Source organism: Nuphar pumila, chromosome 8, assembly GCF_984573655.1.
Source record: "Nuphar pumila chromosome 8, dmNupPumi1.hap1.1, whole genome shotgun sequence".
NCBI classification, from domain to species: domain Eukaryota; kingdom Viridiplantae; phylum Streptophyta; class Magnoliopsida; order Nymphaeales; family Nymphaeaceae; genus Nuphar; species Nuphar pumila.
The window spans coordinates 81,213,383-81,238,310 of NC_143256.1; the positions used below are offsets into that span (position 1 = coordinate 81,213,383).

The window sequence follows — 24,928 nt, forward strand, 5'->3', positions numbered from 1 at the left end:
AGTAACCAATGTCCGCACTTGTGGAGGGGTGACAACCAATTTTCCTATAAGAGTTGGGTTACATCAAGGATCTGCTTTAAGCCCTTTCCTATTTGCTATAGTGATGGATGAGCTTACGAGATCAATTCAAGAAAATGTGCCGTGGTGTATGTTGTTTGCTGATGATATTGTTTTGATTGATGAGTCTAGAACTGGGGTTAATGCTAAGTTAGAATTATGAAGATAAACATTGGAAGCAAGAGGTTTTAAGTTGAGTAAGAGTAAGACAAAATACATGGAATGTCGATTTAGTAAGCAACGCAGTAGTGATGGGAGTGTAGTGAAGCTTGGTGAGAAAGAAATACCGGTGGATGATTCTTTCAAATATTTGGGATCTATCATTCAAAAGTATGGAGAAATTGATGGAGATGTAAATCATAAGATAAAGGTTGGGTGGATGAAATGGAAGAGTGCAACTGGAGTGTTGTGCGAAAGTAGAATGCCATTGCGGTTGAAGGGAAAGTTTTATAGGACGACTGTTAGGCCCGCTTTACTATATGGTACAAAATGTTGGGCTGCCAAGAGACATCATATTCAAAAAATGAGTGTAGCTGAGATGCGTATGCTGAGATGGATGTGTGGAAATACAATAAAAGATAAGATTCAGAACGAGGAGATACGTAAGAAGGTAGGCGTTGCACCCATTGAAAATAAGATGAGAGAGAATCGTTTACAGTGGTTTGGACATATTCGACGAAGGCCTAATGATGCTCCAATTAGAAAGATGGAGAAATGAAAAAATATATTAGTTAAAAGAGGTCGGGGTAGGCCTAGGAAGACATGGATGGAGGTGATAGGAAAGGATATGAATGCTTTGAACCTCACCGAGGACATGGCATTGGATAAAAATGAATGGAGGAGAAGGATTCATGTGGAAGACCCAGAATGATTTTTTTGTTGGTTCATATCGCCGACCCCAATTGTTTTGGGATGAAGGCGTAGTTGTTGTTTTGTTGTTGTTGTTAATTTTTTTTAACTAAGAGATCTCTCTAGAGGGTGACATCCCCTCCAGAGGACTCTCTCCTTTAGAGGATAGAGTTCTACTCTTCTAGAGGTTATCCTCTTTTATTAATATCTTTTATTTTATTTATTAAAAGTTTATCTAGAGGGTGACGTCCCCTTTAGAGAACTCATTTAGTTTGAGTTATACTTCATGTAGAACTCAACCTTATATGTTAAATAAATTCAGACTTTATTTAATTATTTAAGATTTAATTATTAAATAATATATTCTAAGAATATTTCATAGGGTGTTGCCCCCCTCTGGAAGTCCTCCCATAGTAAAGTTTTACTCAAGGTAGAACTCTACCTACTCAATTTAACTTTTAAATTGATTTTAAAGTTTTAAATTGGCCATATTTGGATTTTGGATCCGAATTCAAGATCCAAATCTATATCCAAAATTCATATGGATCCTAGTTAATATTGGTCCTGAACTGGGTCCAGATCCATATCAACTTGGATCAAACAGAACGGATCCAGTCCGTTCCAATCCAGAAAATGGTAAAAAATAGAGGCGGGTCATTTTTGAAAAACGCGATTTTCGGACCAACCATAACCCAATTTCAGAAAAACGAAATATCAATGTTCTCAGAATTACGAGATGCATCTAACGGTATACTTGCCTGATTTTCGCCTCTGAATGAATTTTGCTCAAATTTAAAGGTTAAAAACTAAAAATTTCACAAATACTATTCACCTCGCTTTGGTCTTGTCAGTGGGTCCTGGGCCACACCCAAACCCAGCTGACGTTGCCTATAATTGAGGATATTTTTCATGATTTTTATCAACTTTATAAAACACTTAGCCAAAATTTCAGAATTTTTTATTTTAAAACTATGGAAAAACACATGATATATATATATATATATATCTGCTGAGAACCTGTTCAAGAACGCAAAGAATCACATTCATCTATATATGTTCAAGAACACAGAAAAACACAAACATGTATACATGTTCAAGAACGCAGAAATTAGCAGACATATGCATTCAGAAAATCACAGTCATATGCATGTTCAAGAATGCAGAAAATCACAGACTTATGCATATAGAAAAATCGCAGACATAGGCATATTCAAGAATACAAAAAATCGCAGACTTGTATTTCTATTTAAAAACACAAAAATCACAGACTTATGCATACAGAAAATCACAGACGTGGGTATATTCAAGAATATAAAAATCACAGACTTGTATTTCTATTCAAGAACACAAACATTGCAGACTTGTATTTCTATTCAAGAACACAAAAATCGCAGACTTATGCATGCAGAAAATCACAAATATAGGCATGTTCAAGAATACAAAAAATCGCAGACTTGTATTTCTATTCAAGAACACAAAAATTGCAAACTTATGCATGTTCAGGAATGCAGAAAATATCACAGGCTTAAGCATGTTCAAAAATGCAGAAATTAGCATACATATGCATATTCAAGACTGCAGAAAATTGCTGACATGTCTATATGTTCAATAACACAGGAAAAACAAACATATACATATATTCAAGACTGCAGAAAATCACAGACATGTATATTTGTTAAAAATGCAGGAAAAACAGACATATACATATATTCAAGACTGAAGAAAATCGCAGACATGTATGTCTGTTCAAAAATGCAAGAAAAACAGACATACATATATTCAAGACTGTAAAAAATCGCAAACATGTATATCTGTTAAAAAACATAGGAAAAACAGGCATACATATATTCAAGACTGCAGAAAATCGCAGACTTGTATATATATTAAAAAACGCAGGAAAATCACAAATATATATATATATAACACAGATTTAAGTTCTCTTAGCCCCATGCGATTCGACCCATGCGAAACTCCTCGTTATGTCGGAAAAAGAGGACCCGTACCTTTTGCTGCAAATTCGCAAAAAGAGGAAGAAAAAAGGATGCAGTAGAGGTCGTTGAAGAAGTGGGAGGAGGAGAACAAGTTGGTTGTTCTTCCTCTCTCTCTCTCTCTCTCTCAGCCCTATCCCTTTCTCTCAAAATCAGCATAGAGGGAGGGGGCTGTCACATAGTTATATAATGCACATGGACTCCTCTAAGGGAGACGTCCCATGTGTTCTAGAAATAGAAGAGCTTCTATTTTCTCATGGAAATAGAAGTTATTTTATATTAGAAATATATATATATATATATATATATATATATATTATCAGGTTGTATAAAAATTTTCTTTTAAAACTTGCCTATTCCACTGGAATTGAATATTGGATCTTGGCTCAAAGGGTCCAAGATCCATATCCGGATCCATCCCTCTTCATATGGATCTTGGATCTCAACCCTAAAGGGTCCAAGATCCAACATTAGGATCCATAACTCGTTAACCATATATATTATATATATTAAATCGATTTAAATAATAAAAATACATTTATTTAATGAAAATTATGTTTATAAAATTTCTAAACTTAGGCAAAATTTATCAGATATTACATCTCCTTTCCTATGGCCTTGCTTAATCTGCTTCCCAGACCGAAGATCCTGCACAAAGCAACCCTTTAATGAAAAAGAGATTTCACATCCATAGTCGGCAATTTGAGATACCGAAAAAAGATTTGAATTTAATTTGGGAACAACTCTAACTTTTGGCCAAAATTTTTTTTCAAGATCTTTAGAATCTAACGTTCCTATACTTTTAATTTTTAAAGCGCTCCCATCGGCGGTAGAAACACAAGACAAGTTTGAGTTGGTGCATATATCAGATAAGGCATTCTCATGAGCGGTCATATGAAAAGATGCTTTTGAATCTAAAATCCAAGAATACATACCGGGAGAAGACGATAAGGCAATGACGACACCCGACATAGATGAAGTTGCTTTAAGAATTTGTTGAAGTGCCATGGATATTTGTCTAAGTATATCTTTAATATCTCATTCACTTTTGCCTTCTTCCTTCTTGACAGTAGATTCTTCAACGAAAGCAACCTTATATTTGAAGGTTCCATTCAACTTAGGACATGTGGGTTTAATGTGACCCAACTCATTACAATGATGACCGATAATCATTTTTCTTCCACAACTATATTTATTATTATTGCTATAGTTATTTTGCCTCCTAAAGTATAGAGGCTTATATGTTTTTACATTGTTACCGAGCTTAGATTCCGCCAACACTTCATCACTACCTTTGCTCATACCAAGACGAGTTTCTTCTTGGACTATTTCGGCAATGCTATCTTCAGGGGGAAGAGGAGTATATCTATGTATGAGAGAATATCTAATTTGCTCAAATTCGGAACAAATCCCATACAAGAATTGAAAAAAATTCTTTTGATCCATTTGTTTTTGCCTAAGTTCTACATCTTCGACGGCAACCCACTTAGGCTCCAAAAGTACTAGTTTATCTTATAGGGGATTTAAAGTACTATAAAAGTCTTGGACACTTAAGTATTCTTGCTTGGTATTTCTAGCTTTATCTTGCAAAAAATATGCTCTTGCAAAATCTTTTTGGATATACATACCCTTCATGAAAAACTAGGCCTCATTTGCTTTTCTAAATTTAGCAATGTTAGCACATACCTTAAGTTCGACATTGTTCATGAACCATGCAAGAATTTTTGCATGGTTACTCACCCAATCTTCCACTTATGATGATCCTCAATGGCCTTGACACGAGCATCTCCCTCTAAAGCCTTCTCTTGACCTCCTAATTTCGTGAGCTTGAGTTGAGGCACGAGGATAGTGCCCATCATTAATTTTTGAACTCTTTTGATACAAATTCTCCTCCGGAATCAGCTTTAAAAATTTGAATATTGGTTTTAAATTGAGTCATTATATAGTGATAAATTTTTTTAAAACAATCAAACACTTCTGATTTTTGTTTAAGAAAAAATATCCAAGAGTGTCTACTATAGTCATTCACAAACACAACATAATAAGATACACCTCCTTTGGATACAATTGGAGCCGGTCCCCATACGTCCGAATGTACTAACTCAAATGGATTTTTAGATATAAAATGTTTTGGCCCAAATGGTAAGGATTTCATTTTCTCAAGAATGCAATCTTCACACAAAATCTTTTCCTTTATAACTTGTAAGAAATGAAAACAATTGTAATTTGGACATGGTAAGATGTCCTAGACTTTTGTGCCAATTTTCTGCCTTTCTTTTCTACAAAATTATAAAAAATATGTTTTGATAGCTCAAGATTGTCCATTACATAGAGATCTCCTCTTATATGGCCTCTCCCAATCGGCTTCCCGGATTGGAGATCCTGTATTAAACAATCATTAGATGAAAACAAGACTTTGCATCCATGATCCGTAATTTGAGAAACGGATAAAAGATTTAAATTCAATTTTGGTACCATTCGAATATTTGGTATGTGAAAAATTGGTTGTTTTTTAAATACTCCAAATCTTTTGATTTTCAAAGATGTGCTATCGTCAGTTGAAACATAAGAATCATTTGAGTTAGTATGACATTCGGATAATATGGACTCATTTAGAGTCATGTGAAAAGAGGCACCAGAGTCAAGTATCTAAGAAGTCTTACCAGGGTCCCCACTTGTGGATACGGCCGCTCCCGAGAAGGAAGAAGTTTGACCTTTGAGCATTGGGTGTAGTGTCTCCATTAGTTGAGCCAAAGATAGCAAGCCGATACACTTGGAGTCGTCTACATCATGGCTTTCAACCGAAGCAAGTCTCTTATCATCTCTATGATCTTCTTTCTTTCTTTTGAGACAAAAAGGTTTGATGTGTCCCGGTTCATAGCAATGATAACATATGATTTTGTTACCCTTTTTGTATTCATGATCCCCTCTTTTGTCGCTTCTTTCATAGTTAGTGTTTTTTTTATTCTCATTTTTCACAAAATGAGGAGGTTTATAACTTCTAGTATGATTATCGGGCTTTGACATAGCAAGCACAGATTCTTCTTTTGAACCAGATGGTTTTTTCAATCTATTTTCCTCCATAGTTATCTCTTTAAGAGTTTCGACTATGGATGATACACCTCCTCTATGAAGAAGAGTCAATTTTGTTCATTCGAATTTGGGTCTAAGCTCATTAACAAATTGGTAGAAATGCTCCGTTTTAATTTGATTTTCACGGAGTTCTACGTTTTGGGGACAATTCCATTCTGGCTCAAGAAGAACCAATTCATCACAAAGGAGAGAAAGTGCATTGTAGTATTCCCTAATGCTCATCTCTTCTTGCGTCCATGATCCATACACCAATGACCAACTCAACCCAAGCATCAATACATGATGGACCCTCCATCAGGCCAAACTCTTCTCATAGCCATAAGGTCATGTCAATAACAAAACTTAAATTAACAAAGATTCTGGTAAATTTTTTTGAGGAATTGCAAGCCACAACATGGAGTTGAACGTACTTTTATTCATATCATGAAAAATGTGTACCATCCATGAAACATAGAATGTTCCTAAAACATTTTATAGTTAAATGTAGCTTTATGCTTCAAAGTTCTTTGGAGAATGCCAGATATTATGATGCCATAACTCGTATCCATGCTTACTTTTGTCGAAGTATTCACAAACTCAGATGATCCTTTCATATAGTCTGATTATTATTGCAGAAGAGATTTTTTCTTATGATAGTGGTACTATTTGAAAGTTTTTTCTTTATGAAATATTGGTTAATATATTTTTATATCTTTTGGCTTGTTTCAGATGGATGTTTTTTTGGAAATGAACTCTCAGTGATGCACCACCCCCATATAACAAATTAGCCATGCTCATTTTTTCAAATTGACTAAGCCTTCTTTTTTATGCTTCAGGTGGTTTTCTCTGAAGATGTGTTAGCATACCAAATTGGAGAAATAACTGAAATTCTTTCAAAGGGTTATCTATGTGCGACACCTCATTGTGTTCAGGTACGTATAGTCAGTATATGAAACGTAAGGTGTATATGATGTGACAGATACCCCTTTACATATTAGTGTTTATGGTAGTCCATCGCCATGAGTACATATAACACGATCCGTTTCTTCGAATGCTTGGCAACTACATATGAAAACCTAAAAGATAGTTTGAATGAAAGAAGGGTTAACCAAAATTACAGTTGTCCTGGTAATGGGTTTTTTAGCTGGTTGGTTAAGTCTTTTGTTACAGTTTGTGATAGAAAGGCAGCATTCTAATCATTTTCTGGCAAGAGATGGCTGGAAATTGGATGAAAAATCTGAAACTTGTAACTGTATTTTCAGATTACTGACCCAAAAATTGTTGTGGCAATGTGAACAGATGTAAGCCACCAACCCACCACTCTACAGCTGCTCTGTGGGCAGAGTGTAAAGGGAATGATATGGAAGAAGGAAAAAAGAGGGTGTGTGGCAATAGGTGGAGAGAGGACTGTTAGAATATGGGTTATATATATATATATATGTATATATATATATATATATATATATATATATATATATATATATATATATATATATATATATATAACATGGTTGTAATATGTATCACCCTCCACGGGTATTTTGGTCTTTTGACCAATGTAATTTTCTGTAATAGGTGTCACCCCACGGGCTGTTTTTATTTATATTTGTAATATGTTATATTGTCAAGGGCATTTAGATATCTAGCTATTGGAGAGCCCCAACAACTATGTTTTGGGGGATCCTATCACTCCCCTTTTTGCCTATAAATTAGGGGGTTAGACCCCTTGTAAAGCTATGCATTTTGCATGCATTGTGAATGAAATAAAGATTATATTTTTAAGTGTTGTGTGTTCTTCTAAGCCCCTAAGTGGCTATTGTGTTTTTGCCCCTTATATGGGCTTTGTATTGGCCTCTTGTGTGTGGAGTGTAGCACTCCAAAATCCCGAACTTGTAATCTTTTAGGAAAAATTTGAAGCTTTGCAATCAATTCTTTTTCAGAGTTTAAAATAGCAATTCAACAGAAAAAATAGTGTTTGAAATGGCAAGTCAATGAACCTTGGGCACATTACAGGCGAACCTTCCTTTATACAATAGATTTGTATCTCTATATAAGCATTGAAACCACATAGATTCAAAACGACTTTTTTTTTCTCTCATAATTAAGGTTTATACAAAAGAGGAATTTCAAAAGAAACTCTTATGCAAAATTACAAAACGTGCTCAAGAGCGAAACGCCAGGGAAAGAGTGAGATCTTGATATTATCACGTCATCGCTCCATCGCCTGTCGTACCAACTTAATTATCACATGTACCCCATAAAACGGGTCAGACTTATAAAAATCTAGTAGATGCATAGAAATCAAAATTTAAGACAAAACTAACATATGCATTGTTCTTTTCGTGATATGCAATTTATAATAAGTAAAATGAGCATGATAATCTTGTTTGGATATTAACTGTCTTGAGGGTACACATAGGAGAAACGTAGAAACAACTAAGACTGCCCGAGAGTTTGTTATTCTATGTATTTTGATACCCTAGACAACTAGCTGAGTTCGCTCCTAAGAGGATAGCTAGTGACCGAGAGACAATTCTCTAGAGGCATACATGGCAAGGGATGCATCCAAACTTCTGCAGAAGCTTATGAGACCTACCATTTAGGATAATTTTTGGTAGCCTCGTCCCCTAATTCCGATGATCGAAGACACCGAGTCAATTGCTACTCGAGGAGCGTAGTTGTTAACAACCTGTCCATCGGAGTTTTTGTATCATCCCATCCTCTCTTGACGGAACGAAAAAGACAAATGAGTATGTCAGGTTCTATTTTTAACTGACGACCCATTCTACACGCTTTGGTCTTTCAAACCAAATCGAGCATCTTGCCTCTGAAGGCGAATCATCACCATTTATGCGATTTTCTTTTAATCATTGTGCATTTTCACGCTACGAGGTTACCATAAACCTCTTATCCAATCATCGTAATACTAACATGTGCATGTTTGATAGTACTGCTACGATGAGAGGGATATCGGTTTCTCAGAAAGAAACCCAGCATCATTTAAAAATTTTCAAGGTCCCATGCTTTAGGCCGGGAATATCTCAGTCATTTTGGATACCAAAATGATCATGCATAATTTTTATGCATATCATACACATTTTATATGCATGATTACATGAAAAAAGAGTAATTACCCATGTTTATTTGATTTTTGACAGGGCATTACTTAGCTTTCAAAAAGAGAAAAATTGCACAAAGTGAATACACTTGAGTGGTTTTCGAAAATTTAATGTTTTTCCTTAACTTTCTTGAAAATATTTTTTTTAAAACAAGTGTCTTTTGGAATTTAGTGAAAATTAGCAGACTTTTTAGAAAACTGTCTAACCCTAGGCTTAATTATAAATAGTAGTAATTAGAGAGAGGCTGGCGTCTTCTTCTAGGGATTCATGCCAGCCCCTTTTACCCCTCCCTCTCTCTTCTCTCCCTCTCGATCCCAGCCGGTTTTCCCCCTTTTCTTTCTTTCCCCGTCTCTCGCCGGCGTCCTTTCCCATTCATCAGAGTGTGCGTGCAAGCTCGGAGAAAGACCATCTCTTCTTCTGAATCCCTCTATCGGAGGCGAACCGTCGAGGTACGCTTCTTATCCCCCTTCTCGTTACTTTTTCGCATATTATTTTTTTTTTAGTTCGGCATGCATTGAACTCATCTTACAAACATTTCATCTAGGGTAGTGTGATTCTTGTTTTATTTTCTGCATATAGGAATTCATTGAAGTATATTGTTGATCTCATTTATGTAGTTTTTGTTTTAGTTAGATATTCTATTTTTTTTTAGAAAATACATAGCAAGGAATTTTTGTTAAGGTCTGTTTGGATTTGAGAAGCCTGCAAGATTAGCGTGAACCAGTGGGTTCACGCAAACCTCGACCAGACCCAACATAGAGACGCTGATCGGCGTGCTCTTTTTATCACATCAGTCATATTTTTATTCTGGTCGACGTGATCTGCAAATCATGCAGACTTGCGTGATTCACAGTTCACGCCTTTTTGATCTGCCAGAAATTAGTCCACACGCAGGCTGTTTGAAATGCAGATCGGTATGACTTGCAATCTGCATGGAGTTCTTGAATTTTTTTGGTGTTCTATTGATCGTATACAGCAGATCACACGTGAACCAGATCACGTTGATCAAATATTTTTTCCAGACTTGCATAGTTGCAGTACTTGCTGCGTTAATAGTAGTATACATTAATTTCTTACCTTAGTCAATATCTCTTTATTGTAGTTAGTTCGATTAGGTTGTTTTAATTTTCCTTAGAAATTAGTTAGGCTATTTTTACGTTTTACATAGTAACTAATTAATTCAATAGTTGCTGAAGTAGTTAGTTAGCATGTGTTAAATTTCTAGTTTAGTCAAGTCGTTGGATTCAATGTGTTTGTTTAATTAGCTTGTTTTAGATTTTATTTTATTTTTTTAACATCATAATTACTTAGCTCATAGTTAGCTTACATTTTCTTTTTTTATTACTTAGTTAATGTAATAATTCAGCATTGGTTTATTATAGTGTTTACATTAGTTGTGGTTAATTAGTCCAATTAGATTTTCTTGTTTAGTTAGTTTTAATTCAACATTTTTTTTTCTTGAATTCAAGTAGTTAGTTTGTTTCATGTTTGTTTTCAAGTTTGTTAGGATATTAGTTTGTTACAAGTTAGTTAGATTATTACATTCATTTAATTTTAGTTTTTTTTATTCTTATTTCTATATAACTAACATTAGTTTTAGAAAATAGTTCCCTTCTTTTGTTTTGTGTTTTTATGTGTTTTTGTTTTGTGTCTTGCAGGTGGGTTCACTTTGGAGGATAGAAGCACGATAGCGAAAGGCCGTGCATGTTTTACCGGAAGGCTAGATCGTGAGTAAAAGCAACCCTACAATCTTTACTTTTCTTTATTTTATTTTTTTAAAGGCCAAAGGGCCATTTATTTTAAGTTGGGTTGTAATAAGGCCTCTTTATTTTTGGAGCCCTCCGTAGAGGGTAACTCGTTTCAATTATTTAATTATTTTTATTCAAGGCAATAAAATTTGTAATTGTGTAGAGTACATAAGTTGTTAAACACATTCTTTGTGTTCGACTCGAACTTCATCACTAGTGTAAGTCGAAAATTGAAATTTGGTGCACGGTTTACACAAACGATTTTTATTGAAAAACCCTTTTAAAAATACTTTCTCAAAAAGTTGCATCACAAAACGAACGACCGAACGTACGTACCACATGAGGCTTTTAGTCGAAGCCTTTTGGTTATGCAGGTTTGAGGGAAAGACACGATTGCAAATACGCAAACGCCAAGAGACTAAAAAAGAATCTTTTCATCTCAGAGATGGTTTACGAAATCAGCGGAAGACTATACTTTTGTTAATTTCAGAAAGGCAAGCTGACAACTTTGGGTGCGTTAGCTAAAGGAACCAAAACACACAACCCATGCTACTTGCAAACACTTGGAAAAAAAACCACTTTCATTTAAGAAGTTCTCCAAATAGTACAAAATTCGCATATCCCAAGGAAAATCCGTTACAAAACCCCAAACAACAGGACGCGAGCTAAGAGCAGGAAGAAGGACGTCTTGGAGCCATCTTGCCATCACTTGTGGTGTACCTAATCATCACCTGTACCCATAGAATGAGTTAGTTTTGCGAAAAACTAGTAGGTGCACAAGAGAGACTACAAGAAACTGAATTATGTAAATTTAATTCAGTAGGTTACGCAGTTTAAAGCAGATATGCAGTTAAACAGGTAAGCAATGCACGCAGATAACTAGTGTAAACGCGTAAGTAGTGCAAGCGAATAAGTAGTGCAAGCGAGTCAGTAGTGCAAGCGAATCAGTAGTGCAAGCGAATCGGTAGTGCAAGCGAATCGGTAGTGCAAGCGAGTCAGTAGTGCAAGCGAATCGATAGTGCAAGCGAATCGGTAGTGCAAGCGAATCAGTAGTGCAATTGAATAAGTAGTGCAAGCGAATCAGTAGTGCAAGCGAATCAGTAGTGCAAGCGAATCGGTAGTGCAAGCGAATCGGTAGTGCAAGCGAATCAGTAGGGCAAGCGAGTCTCACGACCCAACAACCAATGTGAACAGACTTTATGTTCCGATATTACTGGCTTGCGGGTACGCGTAGGCAATACGTAGAAACAACTGAGACTAGTTCGAGCGTCTGTTATTCTATGTATTTTCAATAACCCGAATAGCTAGTTGAGTCCGCTCCAAAGGGGACGACTTTAGCCGAGAGAGGATTCTCTAGAGGCTGAAAATCAGTGTCACGGATGCATCCAACTTCTGCAGAAGTGTTGAGCTAACTATTGTAGCCCCTTTCCCCTAACTCCAATGACTGGGGAAGCCGGATCATTGCCCGTAGGGTGGTTGTTAACAACCTATCCATTGGAGTTTTTGTACCGCTCTGTCCTCTCCCTTGACAGAAAAACCAGAAGCGAATGGGTGCGTTAGGGGTTGCTTAACTAACGACCCATCCTATGCTGTGGTCTTCAAACCACTCGAGCATCTTGCCTGTGAAGGCGAATGTGAGGCCATTTATGTGATTACAGCATTGTGCATTTAACACTGTTCGAGGTCGCACGACCGTCTCATCCGATCATCGCAGTACTAGACGTGTCGTGCACGACTACAAGTACTCTAGGATGAAGGGGGTATAGCTCCTCAATAGAAATCTGAACAGGAGTGTTTCAAAAAGATGTAAAGTGTATCTACTTTACTTTATCTTTTGAAACAATAGTACCTTGTGCCAACATTATGCATGTGATTATCTCGAATCACATCTGCTATCGGGGTATCTACATGTCTCGCATGACTCGATACCGACCTCGATAGACGGGATACGGGTTTCTCAACAGAACACCCGCTAAGAAGTTCGCTCGAACCCCCAATTCGGGATCACCCGAGATATGCCAAAAAGGCAAGCAGAACCAACCAGTCACTTCCTTCCAAATGCTTCGATTTGGAGCAATCTTTGATGCTTTTGCGCAGCTCCGTAAATCTCAAGTCGACTCTGCAGGACTGCACACACTAAGAGCTAGGATCCTTGTGAGGTATCCCTCTCCTTAGACGAGGATGTGTCGCTCGCTCCCGACTAAACTCTTGTCGCAAGAGGGAGAGTGGTAAATGCCCCTTGTATCCTCTACGAGGAGGCCTTTAAGGCATACACAAAGAGCAAGAACCTGCACGCCATCTGCAATAGCAAGGCAATACCAACACATATGCAAAAGCAAGAGCCTAGGCGCAGAGTGCGACAACAAGGTAAAGGCAGTAAGCAGAAGTGCAACGCTAAATCTCGATGCGATGCGTGACGACAAGTAAAAACTGATAGAAGGTAAAGGGCAAGGATTGCGAAACCGCATCCTTGAGTGAAGTGCATACTCCTATAAATATATATATTTGTATATATATATATTCGTTTAATGATCGTTTTTAGTTTAATTGAACTTAATTCAATTATTCAAGTCTTCCGTGTAATCTTCCCCTACCTTGGAGGGTTACGAGCTTGCTGACGTCTGCGGACGTATATGATTGACGGCTCGGGTCGCGGAGCGCGAGTGAGATACGTCGTAGCTGCAAATATGCGATATTAACATGCAAACTCAGACAAAAGCAAAAGCAAAAGCAAGGCAAAGACTCGACTTCTCTGATACATAGGGCTGGGGCCAACCGTCCCAATTGACTCGAAAAAAGGATGGGGCAGGGCCAAATGAGCGTTGCTGCCAAAAGAGGGATGTAGTCAATGCGAGCAGATGACTCACGTTTACTAGGAATTCCTCACTGGAGACCAACAATTGTAATGATCTGTCCCCATTACGATTTAGCTTCCAAAGACTTCTCGGGCCTGTCGACCAAGGGTATAGGCTCGCGCACAAAGGGCACGGGGCCATCGGCCCCTGCTGGCAAACAAAAAGGCAGGGGCCTATGGCCCCTGCTGGCAAACAGAAAGGCAGGGGCCTATGGCCCTTGCTGGCAAACAGAAAGGCAGGGGCCGATGGCCCCTCCTGGCAAAAAGGAAGGGGTCGATGGCCCCTGTTGGAAACCCAAAAAGGCAGGGCCCCTGCTGGCAAACAGAAAGGCAGGGGCCGATGGCCCCTGCTGGCGCAACTAAAAGGGGCAGGGAGGAGGGGCTCGACTCCTCCCCTGCCGTAGTAGAGAGCAGGGAAGAGGGCTCGGCCCCTTCCCTGCCGTACGGAAGCAGGGAAGAGGGGCTCGGCCCCTCCCCTGCCGTACAGAAGCAAGGAGGAGGGGCTCGGCCCCTCCCCTGCCGTACGGAAGCAGGGAGGAGGCTCCGCCCCTCCCCTGTCGTACGAAAGCAGGGAGGAGGCTCAGCCCTCCCTTCCCTGCGTAACGGAGAAATGAGGGGGAAGGAATGAGAGAGAGAGAGAGAGACAGAAAGAGGAGAAGAAGAAGAACGTACCTGTGGAGGTTGCCGGAGAGAAGCCCGCCGGAGTACGCGTGTCGCCGATGGCCGCGGGTCACCTGCGTCGGCGACAATGGACGAGCGAGAGGGAGAGAGTCGGGAAGAGACGAGAGGGTGAGAGGCGGTGAGGGGGTTTCGTAACCCCTCTCCCGCCTGCCTCGTTGTCTTAAAAGACAGCGAGAGGCGGTGGTCTGGGTCGGGTCCGGATCCGGCCCGAACCAAAGCAATTTTTTTTTTTCGTTACAGCAACACCCTTGCCTCTCTCTCTGTCCCCGATCCTCTCTTCCTCCTGACCCTCGTCTCTCTCCCTCTACGAATCTCTCCCTCCCCTAATTCGCCTCTCTCTGCTAACCCCCCTGCCCCACCTCGCTCTTCTCTGCTAACCTTACCCTGCCTCTCTCTCTTACAGTGGTCACCGGAAACCACCACTGGTGGTTTCCTCTCTTCCTCTCCTTTGGAAACAAGTTGGAGGCCCCCCACCGCACAGTGACCCCTTACACCTTTGCTCCCTTCTCTCCGAGGAAGACTCGTCGAGATCCTCCTGGCCTAGAGCCGCCTCTCCCCAGTAAGCTCTCCCTCTCGCTTTCTTTTTAGTTTGGCCGAATGGAGGGGACAAGCCACCTCCACCTCACCCCCCCCCCCCCCCCCCCTTTTTTTGTCCCTAAGGACATTAGCAACAACAGTGCTGTTGTCGCCATTGGGAGGCTGGCTAACGCTGCCTCCTCCTGCTGCCACCACCCCTCTTTTTCTTTTTATTGGCTAGCCGCGATGACCATTGCCTCCGACAGTGACCTGGTCGCCAGACTCCCTCCTCCGTTGCTCTTTTGGCTGGACGACAAGCACGGTGGTGCTTGTCCTCCTCCCGTTTTCCCCCTTTCTGTCAGCTGGCCACTGCCTCTGACAGTGGTCTTGCCGCCGGCCTCCCGGTGCTGTCCACTGCCTTCGGCTTCCTTGCTCTTGAACCAAGCCCAGCTCGGTCTTGAACCGAGCCTAGGCTAGGTCCTATCTCGTTTGAAGGCTAGACCCAGTTTGGCGTAATAACTGAGCCCTCTGACCCTTCGTCCCCTTTTCTAGCTGCGCTCAAACAACAACTCCTAGTGCTGCTGTTGTCTCGAGCATGGTCAAGCCGAGTGAAACTTGGCTATCACCAAGCGCAGCTTGGGTTGGTTCAGTACCCTGGGGCGACTCGTGCACACCAAATATCAACTCGATTCCCTACCGAACCAAACCCAACTTTTTATGCCTCGTTTCGCCCAACTCGGCTTGCTAGCAAAGCCGACCGACTTCTTTTACTGAACCCGACTCGGTTCGCTCGACTCAAACTGGGTTCGAGTTCAACCCCTGGGACACAAACGTTGCTTATCCTATTAAATTAAGTTTGTTACATCGTTCTATTCGCCACACGATAAAAACCATTTTCAGTGCACCATTCGACACAACGGATGAGACTTCATAATTTTGGCACAATTACCGAGGCACAAACAATATTATAACTTATACTCAGAATCACCAGAAATCTAGGCCATCTCCGAAGTAGGGAAAAGTTGCATATGAGAACAATATCGGAATACTTTTAACTTATACGTATTATATATATATATATATATATATATATATATATATATATATATATATATATATATATATATATATATATATATATATATATATATATATATATATATATATATATATATATATGCTTTTAACTGAAGGACACAATTTTGCATATTCTTGTCTATTTTAAATTACGTCATGTACTTTGTCATCACGCTATAATGTGCAAAGGCTCAAGTTTTCTGTAATTTATTTAGCTTGATGCGTGATTTTACACATTGGGCCTTGCTTTATGTCATTTACCTTTCTGCTGCACTGTAAGGTGCATAGGCTCCTGCTTTATGCAATTTACTTAGCCCAATGTACGGTACACCGGGCCTCGCTTATGCAATTTATTTAGCTCGATGTATGGTTTCACATATTGAGCCCTGTTTTATGCTATTTACCTTGTCGTCGCATTTTAATGTACACATGCTTATGCTTTAATATACATGTATTTTATATACATATATAATTTTATAAAGTACACAATTTTTACGTACTCTTGCCTGCTTTGAATTATGCTAGTATGTATTTAAAGACGCAGATTTGCGCATCCTCGTCGAAACTTGATTTTTGATAGATTTTACATGCGAGATTTCAAGCTCATATTCTCTGATGTCTCAAAAAGCAAAACAAGTGTTTTGTATTTGCATATTCACAGCTGAGTTTTCTCTTCGAACCAACATAACAAAAAGGCCTTGACTACGTAGCCTTCGGTGGTACATACATCAGGTCCTTTTTGATATCTGGAATGATTCAGATATTTCTCAGCCTAAGGCACGAGATGTTGAAATTTTCAAATGTTGTTTAGGTTCCTTTATGAGAAACCACTATCTTTCTCATCATAGTGGTACTATCAGACATGTTAGTAAGACGATGATTGGACTGGAGGTTTATGGTAACCTCGTAGTGCGACAATGCATAATGATTAAAAGAAAATCACATAAATGGAGATGATGGCCTTCACAGGGAAGATGCTCGATTTGGTTTAAAAGACTAGAGCATATTGAATGGGTTGTCGGATGAACAAGACCTGATGCATCCATTTATTCTTTGGTTATGTCAAGGGAGAGGATAGGATGGTACAAAAACTCTGATGGATAAGTTGTTAACAACTATGCTCCTCAAGTAGCAATGATTTAGTGTCCTCGGTCATTGGAGTTAGGGGACTGAGCTACTAAATATTATCCTAGGTGGTAGATCCTAATGACTTCTGTAGAAGTTCGGATGCATCCCCAAGTAATAAGTGGCCTCTGGGAATTCTCTCTCAATCATTTGGTTGTTCTTTTGAGAGCGGACTCGGCTAGTTGTCCGGGGTATTAAAATACATGGAATAATAAACTCCCGGACAATTTCAGTTGTTTCTACGTTTTATCCTGTGCGTACCCACATGTCAATAATTATCGAAACAAGCTCACCATGCTCATTTTTACTTATTCTAAAATTACATGCTGTGAAATAATGGATATGTTAGTCCTGTTCTGACTTTTGATATTTATGCACCTACCAGGCTTTCTTAAGTCTGACCCGTGTTATGTGATATAGGTGATGATTAGGTTGATGCGGTAGGCAATGGCGGAATAACATGATAAAATCAAGAACCTATTCTCTCTGTCGCTCTTGCGCACATTTTGTAATTTTGTATAAGGGTTTTGTTGATGTTCTGAAAATAAACACAAAAATCGGGGTAGAGAGAGAGAGAGAGAGAGAGAGAGAGAGAGAGAGAGAGAGAGAGAGAGAGAGAGAGACGGCTGCTTAGAGAAAAGAAAACTCGTTAAAATGGATTAGGCCTAATCTCTATATTAAATAGAGATAGTCCAAGTAACAAAATTACACCCAGGTCCCTCATTAAATATTAAGATTCAAATAACCTCTAGTTTAGAAAAACTTATTTACTAAAAGCCTCTTAGTCTCAACGCTCCCCCTCAAGCTGGAGCATAGATATCAATCATGCTCAGCTTGTCAGAACATTTTGAGAAATTTGGTCTCGCCAGGGCTTTGGTAAAAACATCAGCTACTTGATCTTCGGAAGATACATGATCGGTGCAGATATACCCAGCCTGAACCAAGTCGGGAACATAGTGACAGTCAACTTCAATATGTTTAGTCCTTTCATGAAACACTGAGTTGTTGGCAATATATGTAGCAGCCCTATTGTCACACATCATCAACATAGGTAGGGATACTTTCTCCTGAAGCTTGGTCAAGACTGATTTTACCCATATAATCTCAGCTGCAGTCTGGGCCATTGTTCGGTATTCAGATTCAGCACTCGACCTGGCTACAACGGTTTGTTTCTTACTCCTCCAGGTAACAAGATTTCCTCCCACAAACACACAAAATCCAGATGTTGACTTCCTATCTTCAACAGATCCTGCATAATCTGCGTCAGTGTAAGCAACAACGTCCAAAGATGAATTTCGTTTAAACAACAGACCTTTACCAGGAGATGCCTTTAAGTACCGAAGAACCATCATAGCTGTATCCCAGTGAACTTTTGTAGGTTTGTCCATGAACTGACTGATTTTACTCACAACTAATGAAATGTCAGGTCTAGTAACAGTCACATATAGCAACTTACCCACCAAGGATCTAAAGCTGGCACTATCCACATAGTCAGACTTCTCATCGAACATGTGAGTTTTGGGATCCATTGGAATATTAGTTGGCTTAGCTCCAAGCATTCCAGTCTCTTTTATTAAGTCCAACACATACTTTCTTTGAGACAACACTAAGCCCTCTCTGTTTCTTGCAACCTCGATACCCAAAAAATATCGAAGGTGACCAAGATCTTTAGTAACAAGGTGCTTCTGAAGATGATCTTTTGTTCCAGAAATGTCTTGGGCACTGCTCCCTGTTAATATGATGTCATCGACATATACCACCATAACAACAATTCCAACACTGGTTTTCTTGATAAACAAGGAGTGATCTGAAGCTGACCTGACAAATCCAAAGCTCGACATTACCTCAAATAATTTGTGAAACCATGCCCGCGGACTCTACTTCAGGCCATAAATAGCCTTCTTCAACTTGCATACCTTCTGACACTCCCCATGAACCTCGAAGCCTGGGGGTTGTTGCATGTAGACAGTTTCATGCAAATCCCCATACAAAAAGGCATTCTTGACATCCAAATGAAACAGGGGCCATCCATGGTGCACAACAGAAAGAATGAGACGAATAGTGCCAAGACGAGCAACTGGGGAGAAAGTTTCAAAAAAGTCAACACTATAAGTCTGAGTGTAGTCTTTTACAACCAACCGGGCTTTGTACCGTTCAATCGACCCATCCGAGTTATATTTAATGCTATATACCCATTTGCAGCCTACAATATCTGCATCTGTGGGAGGATCAACCAAGTCCCAAGTGCCTCGAGACCATAGGGCATCCATCTCATCACACATAGCCTGCATCCAGTTGGAGTCGACTAGAGCTTGACTGTGATGAAGCGGAACAGAGGAGGCAGACAAAGCAGAAATAAAATTCTTCATAGATGCCCCAAGATTAGCTTCTGATACAAATTGCGAGATGTGATAAAGAGTGCACTGTCTCTTTCCCTTGCGCAGAGCAATGGGAAGATCAACATCAGATGTAGAAACAACAGTTTGCTCAGAAATACTTACCTGAGGAGAAGGAGGTGATGGCGGCATGGAGGTAGGAGGTACCCTGTGAGTGTATACTATGGGAGGGTTTCAGAAGCGAGACACACCCAACGTTGGAACCAAGGACTGAGGAGGAAGCGACTATAACGGAAAGGGAGGAATCGACAGAGGAAGGATATCACCAAGGCTCTCCTGTAGTCTTGGAGTAGTACTTGAAAAATAAGGAATAGACTCAAAGAAGGTAACGTCCGCACTAACATACTCTTTATGAGATATAGGGTCGTAGCGACGATATCCTTTGTGGTTCTTAGGATACCCAAGAAAAACACATTTAATAGACTGCGCAACAAGTTTATCTCGATCCGGACCCAGCTTATGCACAAAACACACACATCCAAAAACTTTAGGGGGGATATGGAAGAGAGGAGCCTCTGGATGGAGAATTTGAATAGAGATCTGGTCTTCTACAGAGCTTGACGACATGTGATTTATAAGAAAACCGGCTGTCAAAACCGCATCGCCCCAGTATGAAGCAGGCATATTAGATTGAATCATAAGGCACCGAGCAACATTAGGGATTTGTCTATGTTTCCTCTCAGCCACCCCATTTTGCTGGGAGGTATGGGGGCATGTAAATTGAGGTTGAATCCCATTAACAAAATAGAATTGAAGTAAGTCTTTGGATTTGAACTCAAGAGCATTATCACTTCGAACAATTTTAACACAAACATCAAATTGAGTTTTTATCTCTGCAATTAAAGATTTAAGAATGACAGGACCTTGAGACCGATCTTTTAACACGAACATCCACGATAACCTTGAGAAGTCATCAACAATAACTAGATAATAACAACACTGAGACCTATTCAGAATCCTACTCGGACCTCACACATCGACATGAAGAAGATCAAACAATCCTTGAATTGACGGACTCTGACTAGAGGGGAAAGAGCTTCGACAATGTTTTCCCAATTGACATATTTCACACTGAAAAGAAACTGAGGGAGGTATATGAGGAATGACACGACAAAGTTTTGTCACTAGAAGGTGACCCAAACGATGATGCCACAATAGAGGACTTGAGGATGATGTAAGAGCAGAATAGGCCAAAACTTCTGGTTGGTGTAGGTAATACAGACCACCTTCCTCATAGCCGCCACCAATCCTTCTCCCCGTCAGCAAGTCCTGAAAGGTGCACCCCATAGGATAAAAAATCACTCTACAATTCAAATCTTTTGTCATTCGATTGACGAATAATAAATTCTGTGGAAACGAAGGAGCATGAAGAACATGCGACAATTGAAGGGTAGGGGTAGTAGACATGTTTCCCTGCACTACAATTGGGGAAGAGCTACCATCAGCAAGACGTACCCCTTTTTGACCAGTCAGGTTTTAAACTAAAAAAATTACTCGAATTTCCGCACAAGTGACCAGAAGCTCCAGAATCAATGATCCACCTATCACCTTGACCAGATAGGCCATCACCTGCCGAGCACACAATCTCCGCAACAGAAGACTTCGAAGTGGATGATCGTAAAGCAAGGAGCTCGTCATATTTAGCCCTGCTAAGAGTTACATAATCATTGGAGGAATCTGCATCTGATTCAACCACTTGAGCCATAATATAAACTAATTGACTTGATTCACAAAATGCAGGAGCAACCACACGTGCACACCCACAATCAACTACGAACCCGACTATATCAAGTTTTGACTTCACCAATGAAATCTGAGAAACACGACCTTCGACTATTCAGATCCAAACTTCAAATATAGTTTTAAAGAAACTTGACCAAAACCTTCCACCTCAACCACGGATGGCTATAGGTTGCAAATCAAGATCACACATCCAACACGATATAGCGTGTGTTATAACCCCACATCAAGCAAGTCCACGACTACACAAGCTGTCACACCAGAAATGAAGTCTTAATAGCAGTACTAATTGAAATGAATGTTTCCACAGAACAACAATACTAATTGAAACAAAACTTTCCACAAGCCAAAACTACGACTAGCAGCAGTACCAACAAAATTTCACAACACAGCAACATATGTTTCCACACAGCAGGAATCACGGCTGCGGCTTTTTAAAAAAAAAAAAACTGCTGTTAACAATTTGTTTTTCACAGCACTCCTGCTACAACTGAAAAGAAATATTTCACGACACAGCCTGCTGCTTCTACGAACAGAAATTGCTGTTAACATTCTGTTTTCACAGCACTTATGCTACGCCTGAAAAAAATTTATCCATAACACAGTCCACGAACAGAGAACTGATATTAACATTCAATTCTGATCACGTCTGAAATGAAACAACTCGGTTCCACGAACACAACCTGTTGTTTCCACGAACAGAAAACAAAAAAAAATTCCACGACACAGCAGGAATCACGACTGCTCATATTTATGTTATGAGAAATGAACAACCAAATAAGATTTGAGAGGAACTCGACACTCAGATTCACTAGCAACAACATCATGTTACGAAAAAAAAATTATTTCACGATATAGCAGCGAATCACATCTGAAATCAAACACCCAAATGGATTTTTAAGGAGAACTCGACACCTAGATTCACGACCCACGATAACATGCGCACACAAATGCATAGAGATCACGACCGCTACTCCCATATAGATAACGACATCCAGAACTTGGAAGAAGATTGATCACGCTCCCAAGATCAACTGCTCTAATATCATGTTGATGTTCTGAAAATAAACACAGAAATCGGGGTAGAGAGAGAGAGAGAGAGAGAGAGAGAGAGAGAGAGAGAGAGAGAGAGAGAGAGAGAGAGAGAGAGAGAGAGAGAGAGCTGCTTAGAGAAAAGAAAACTCGTTAAAATGGATTAGGGCTAATCTCTATATTAAATATTACACCCAGGTCCCTCATTAAATATTAAGATTCAAATAACCTCTAGTTTAGAAAAACTTATTTACTAAAAACCTCTTAGTCTCAAAAACTTATTTACTAAAAGCCTCTTAGTCTCAACAGGCTTCTTTTGTAATTACTTCATTTTGTGTAAACTTTAATGATCAAAAACCTGGTTTTTAATTTATGTGGTTTCAATGAGTATATGGAGATACAAATCCATTGTGTAAAGGAAGGTTCGCCTGTAATACGCACAAGGTCCCTTGACTAGTTCTTTCAAACATTGTTTTTCGCTGAACTACCATTTTAAACTCTGAAAAAGAATTGATTGCAAAGCTTCAAATTTTTCTTAAAAGTTTACTAGTTCGGGATCTGGGGCGTGATGCTGTAAAACTAAAAAAATAAAAAATAAAAAATAAAAATTTAAATGACTTTGGATTCGGGTCAGATCCAGACCCGGACCCGGACCCAACTGAGTCACCGCCTCCTTCGCTGTCTCTTAAAGACACCGAGGCAAAGGGGGGGAGGTTCTCGAAACCTCCCTTTTCCCTCTTTGCTCTCTCGTCTCTTCTCTCACCCTCACGCTCCCTCGACTCTCCCCCTGACCGTCTGTCTCTACACCTCCCCCCGATGCTCCCCCTCTCGCTCTCTCTCTCCTCGTCGCTTTCCTCGACCCGCCATCGTCGGCAAGTACAACCACCGGCGACAGCACCACCGGAGCCCACCCTCGCCGACGACAGTCTCCCCCTCTCGTTGTTCCTTCCCTCTCCCTGCTGCGATCTCTCGGCTCATCGAAAGACCCTGGCGCGGGCAGCCTGCTCGAGCCTCCCCTCTGTGACCTCGCCGGCGACGCTCGCACGCCTGTGACCCTTCCTCAGGCGACCCCCCCTCCAGGTACGCGCCGCTTCTTCCCCCCTTTTTCTTTCATTTTGCCGGTAGGGAGCCGTTCCCTGTGTCGGCTCGCTTTTCCGGTAGGGGGCTCCGCCCCCCTGCCTCTTGTGGATTTTCCGGCGGGGGCGGAGCCCCTGCCTTTTTCTTGTTTTCTGGCAAGGGACAAAGCCCCTGCCTTTTGCCGTTTTTTCGGCAGGGAGTTTTGCCCTTGCCTCCTGTGGTTTTCCGACAGGGGGCTCTGCCCCCCTGCCCCAACTCTGCTTTTTGTTTTTCGGCAGGGGGCTTTGCGCGTCTGCCTTGTGTTTCCCGGCAGGGGGCGAAGCTCCCCCTGCTCTTCTGTGTTTTGCCGGTAGGGGGTGAGGCTCCCGCTGCTCTCCTATGTTTTGCCGGCAGGGGGCGAGGCTACTACTGCCTCCTTTGGTTTTTCGCAGGAGGCGAAGCCCCCCTGCATCTCAACTGTTTTCTGGAAGGGGGCTTCGTCCCCCTGCCTCGATCTTGTTGTCGGCAGGGGCAGAGCCCCTGCCTTTATCATTTTCTGCAGGGGGCTCCGCCCCCTGTTCTGTTTCCGATTGAGGCAGGTCCGGCAGTGAGCCTCTGCTCCCTCGCCTGCCTTTTCTGTCCTGGCAGGCAGGGAGCGTGAGCTCCCTGCCTCTGTGGCTTTTTGTCGGCAAGAGTGAGTCCCCTGCCTCCTCGTAGTTCGCTGACAGCAGGTCAGCAGGGGCTCGCAGCCCCTGCCCCTGTTTCTTGCTCGTAAAGCAGGTTCGCTGGGAGCACGCTGTGTAATAACCCGTGAAAAAAAAAATTAAGTTAGGATTCGGGTCGGATCCGAACCCGGACCCGACCCGGACCCAATTGAGGCACTGCCTCCCTCGTGCCTTCTTTAGAAAATAAGGCAGGGGGTTTCAAATACGAACCCCCCCCTCGCTGTCTCTCTCCCTCACCGGCTCCCGACTCTCCCTTGCTCGTCTGCTGCCGCCACTTGCGACCCCCCTCCGCCGCCGCCGCCGGCGACTCCCCAGGTACGCTTCTTTTTCTTCTTCGTCTCCCCTATTTTCTCCCGCCTCCTTTTCTTCTTCTCCGGGAGAGATCGGCCGACAGGGGGCTGCGCCCCTGTCGTCGGCAGGGGGCTGCGCCCCTGTCGTCGGCAGGGGGTTGCGCCCCTGTCGTCGGCAGGGGGACTCCCCCCAAGCCTCTCTCTCTTTGGGTCGACTGAGAGGGGGGGCAGAGCCCCCTGTCGTCGCCATTCGTCGGCAGGGGGTTCCGCCCCTGTCGTCGCCATTCGCCGGCAGGGGGCTCCGCCCCCTGTCGCTTACTGTTTTGGCAGGGGGCTCTGCCCCCTGTCACTTGTTGGTTCAGCAGGGGGCTCAACCCCCTGTCACTTGCCGTGACGACAGGGGGCTCCGCTCCCCCTGTCCCTCTTGTTTCGCCGACAGGGAGCTCCACGATTCAGACTTTGGAGGACATGCTGCGAGCGTGCATGTTAGACTAGAAGGGAGAATGGGACTCTCATACCGGGTTGGCAGAATTCGCGTACAATAATAGTTATCATGCCAGTATCGGTATGGCCCCTTACGAAGCCTTGTACGGGAAGCCTTGT

The 24,928-nt window shown here is 41.2% G+C and overlaps 1 protein-coding gene across 11 annotated transcripts in view; it reads left to right on the plus strand.

Moving 5' to 3' along the window:
- The window catches only part of LOC149829998 (2-oxoglutarate (2OG) and Fe(II)-dependent oxygenase superfamily protein), a 191,896-nt gene that overhangs the window by 97,487 nt on the left and 69,481 nt on the right, over window positions 1-24,928 (plus strand). For 9 of the 11 annotated variants that reach the window (XR_016433779.1, XM_090016229.1, XM_090016231.1 and 6 more), the window contains one exon: window positions 6,803-6,898. Coding sequence is in view for 9 of the 11 variants with exons in the window: in XM_090016229.1 (XP_089872355.1) it covers window positions 6,803-6,898 (96 nt within the window). In the remaining 2 variants the exon portion in view is untranslated. Of the gene's footprint in view, window positions 1-6,802; window positions 6,899-10,743; window positions 10,896-24,928 lie in introns of those variants that run through there. The other 2 variants (XR_016433780.1, XM_090016235.1) reach the window with 2 other exon arrangements.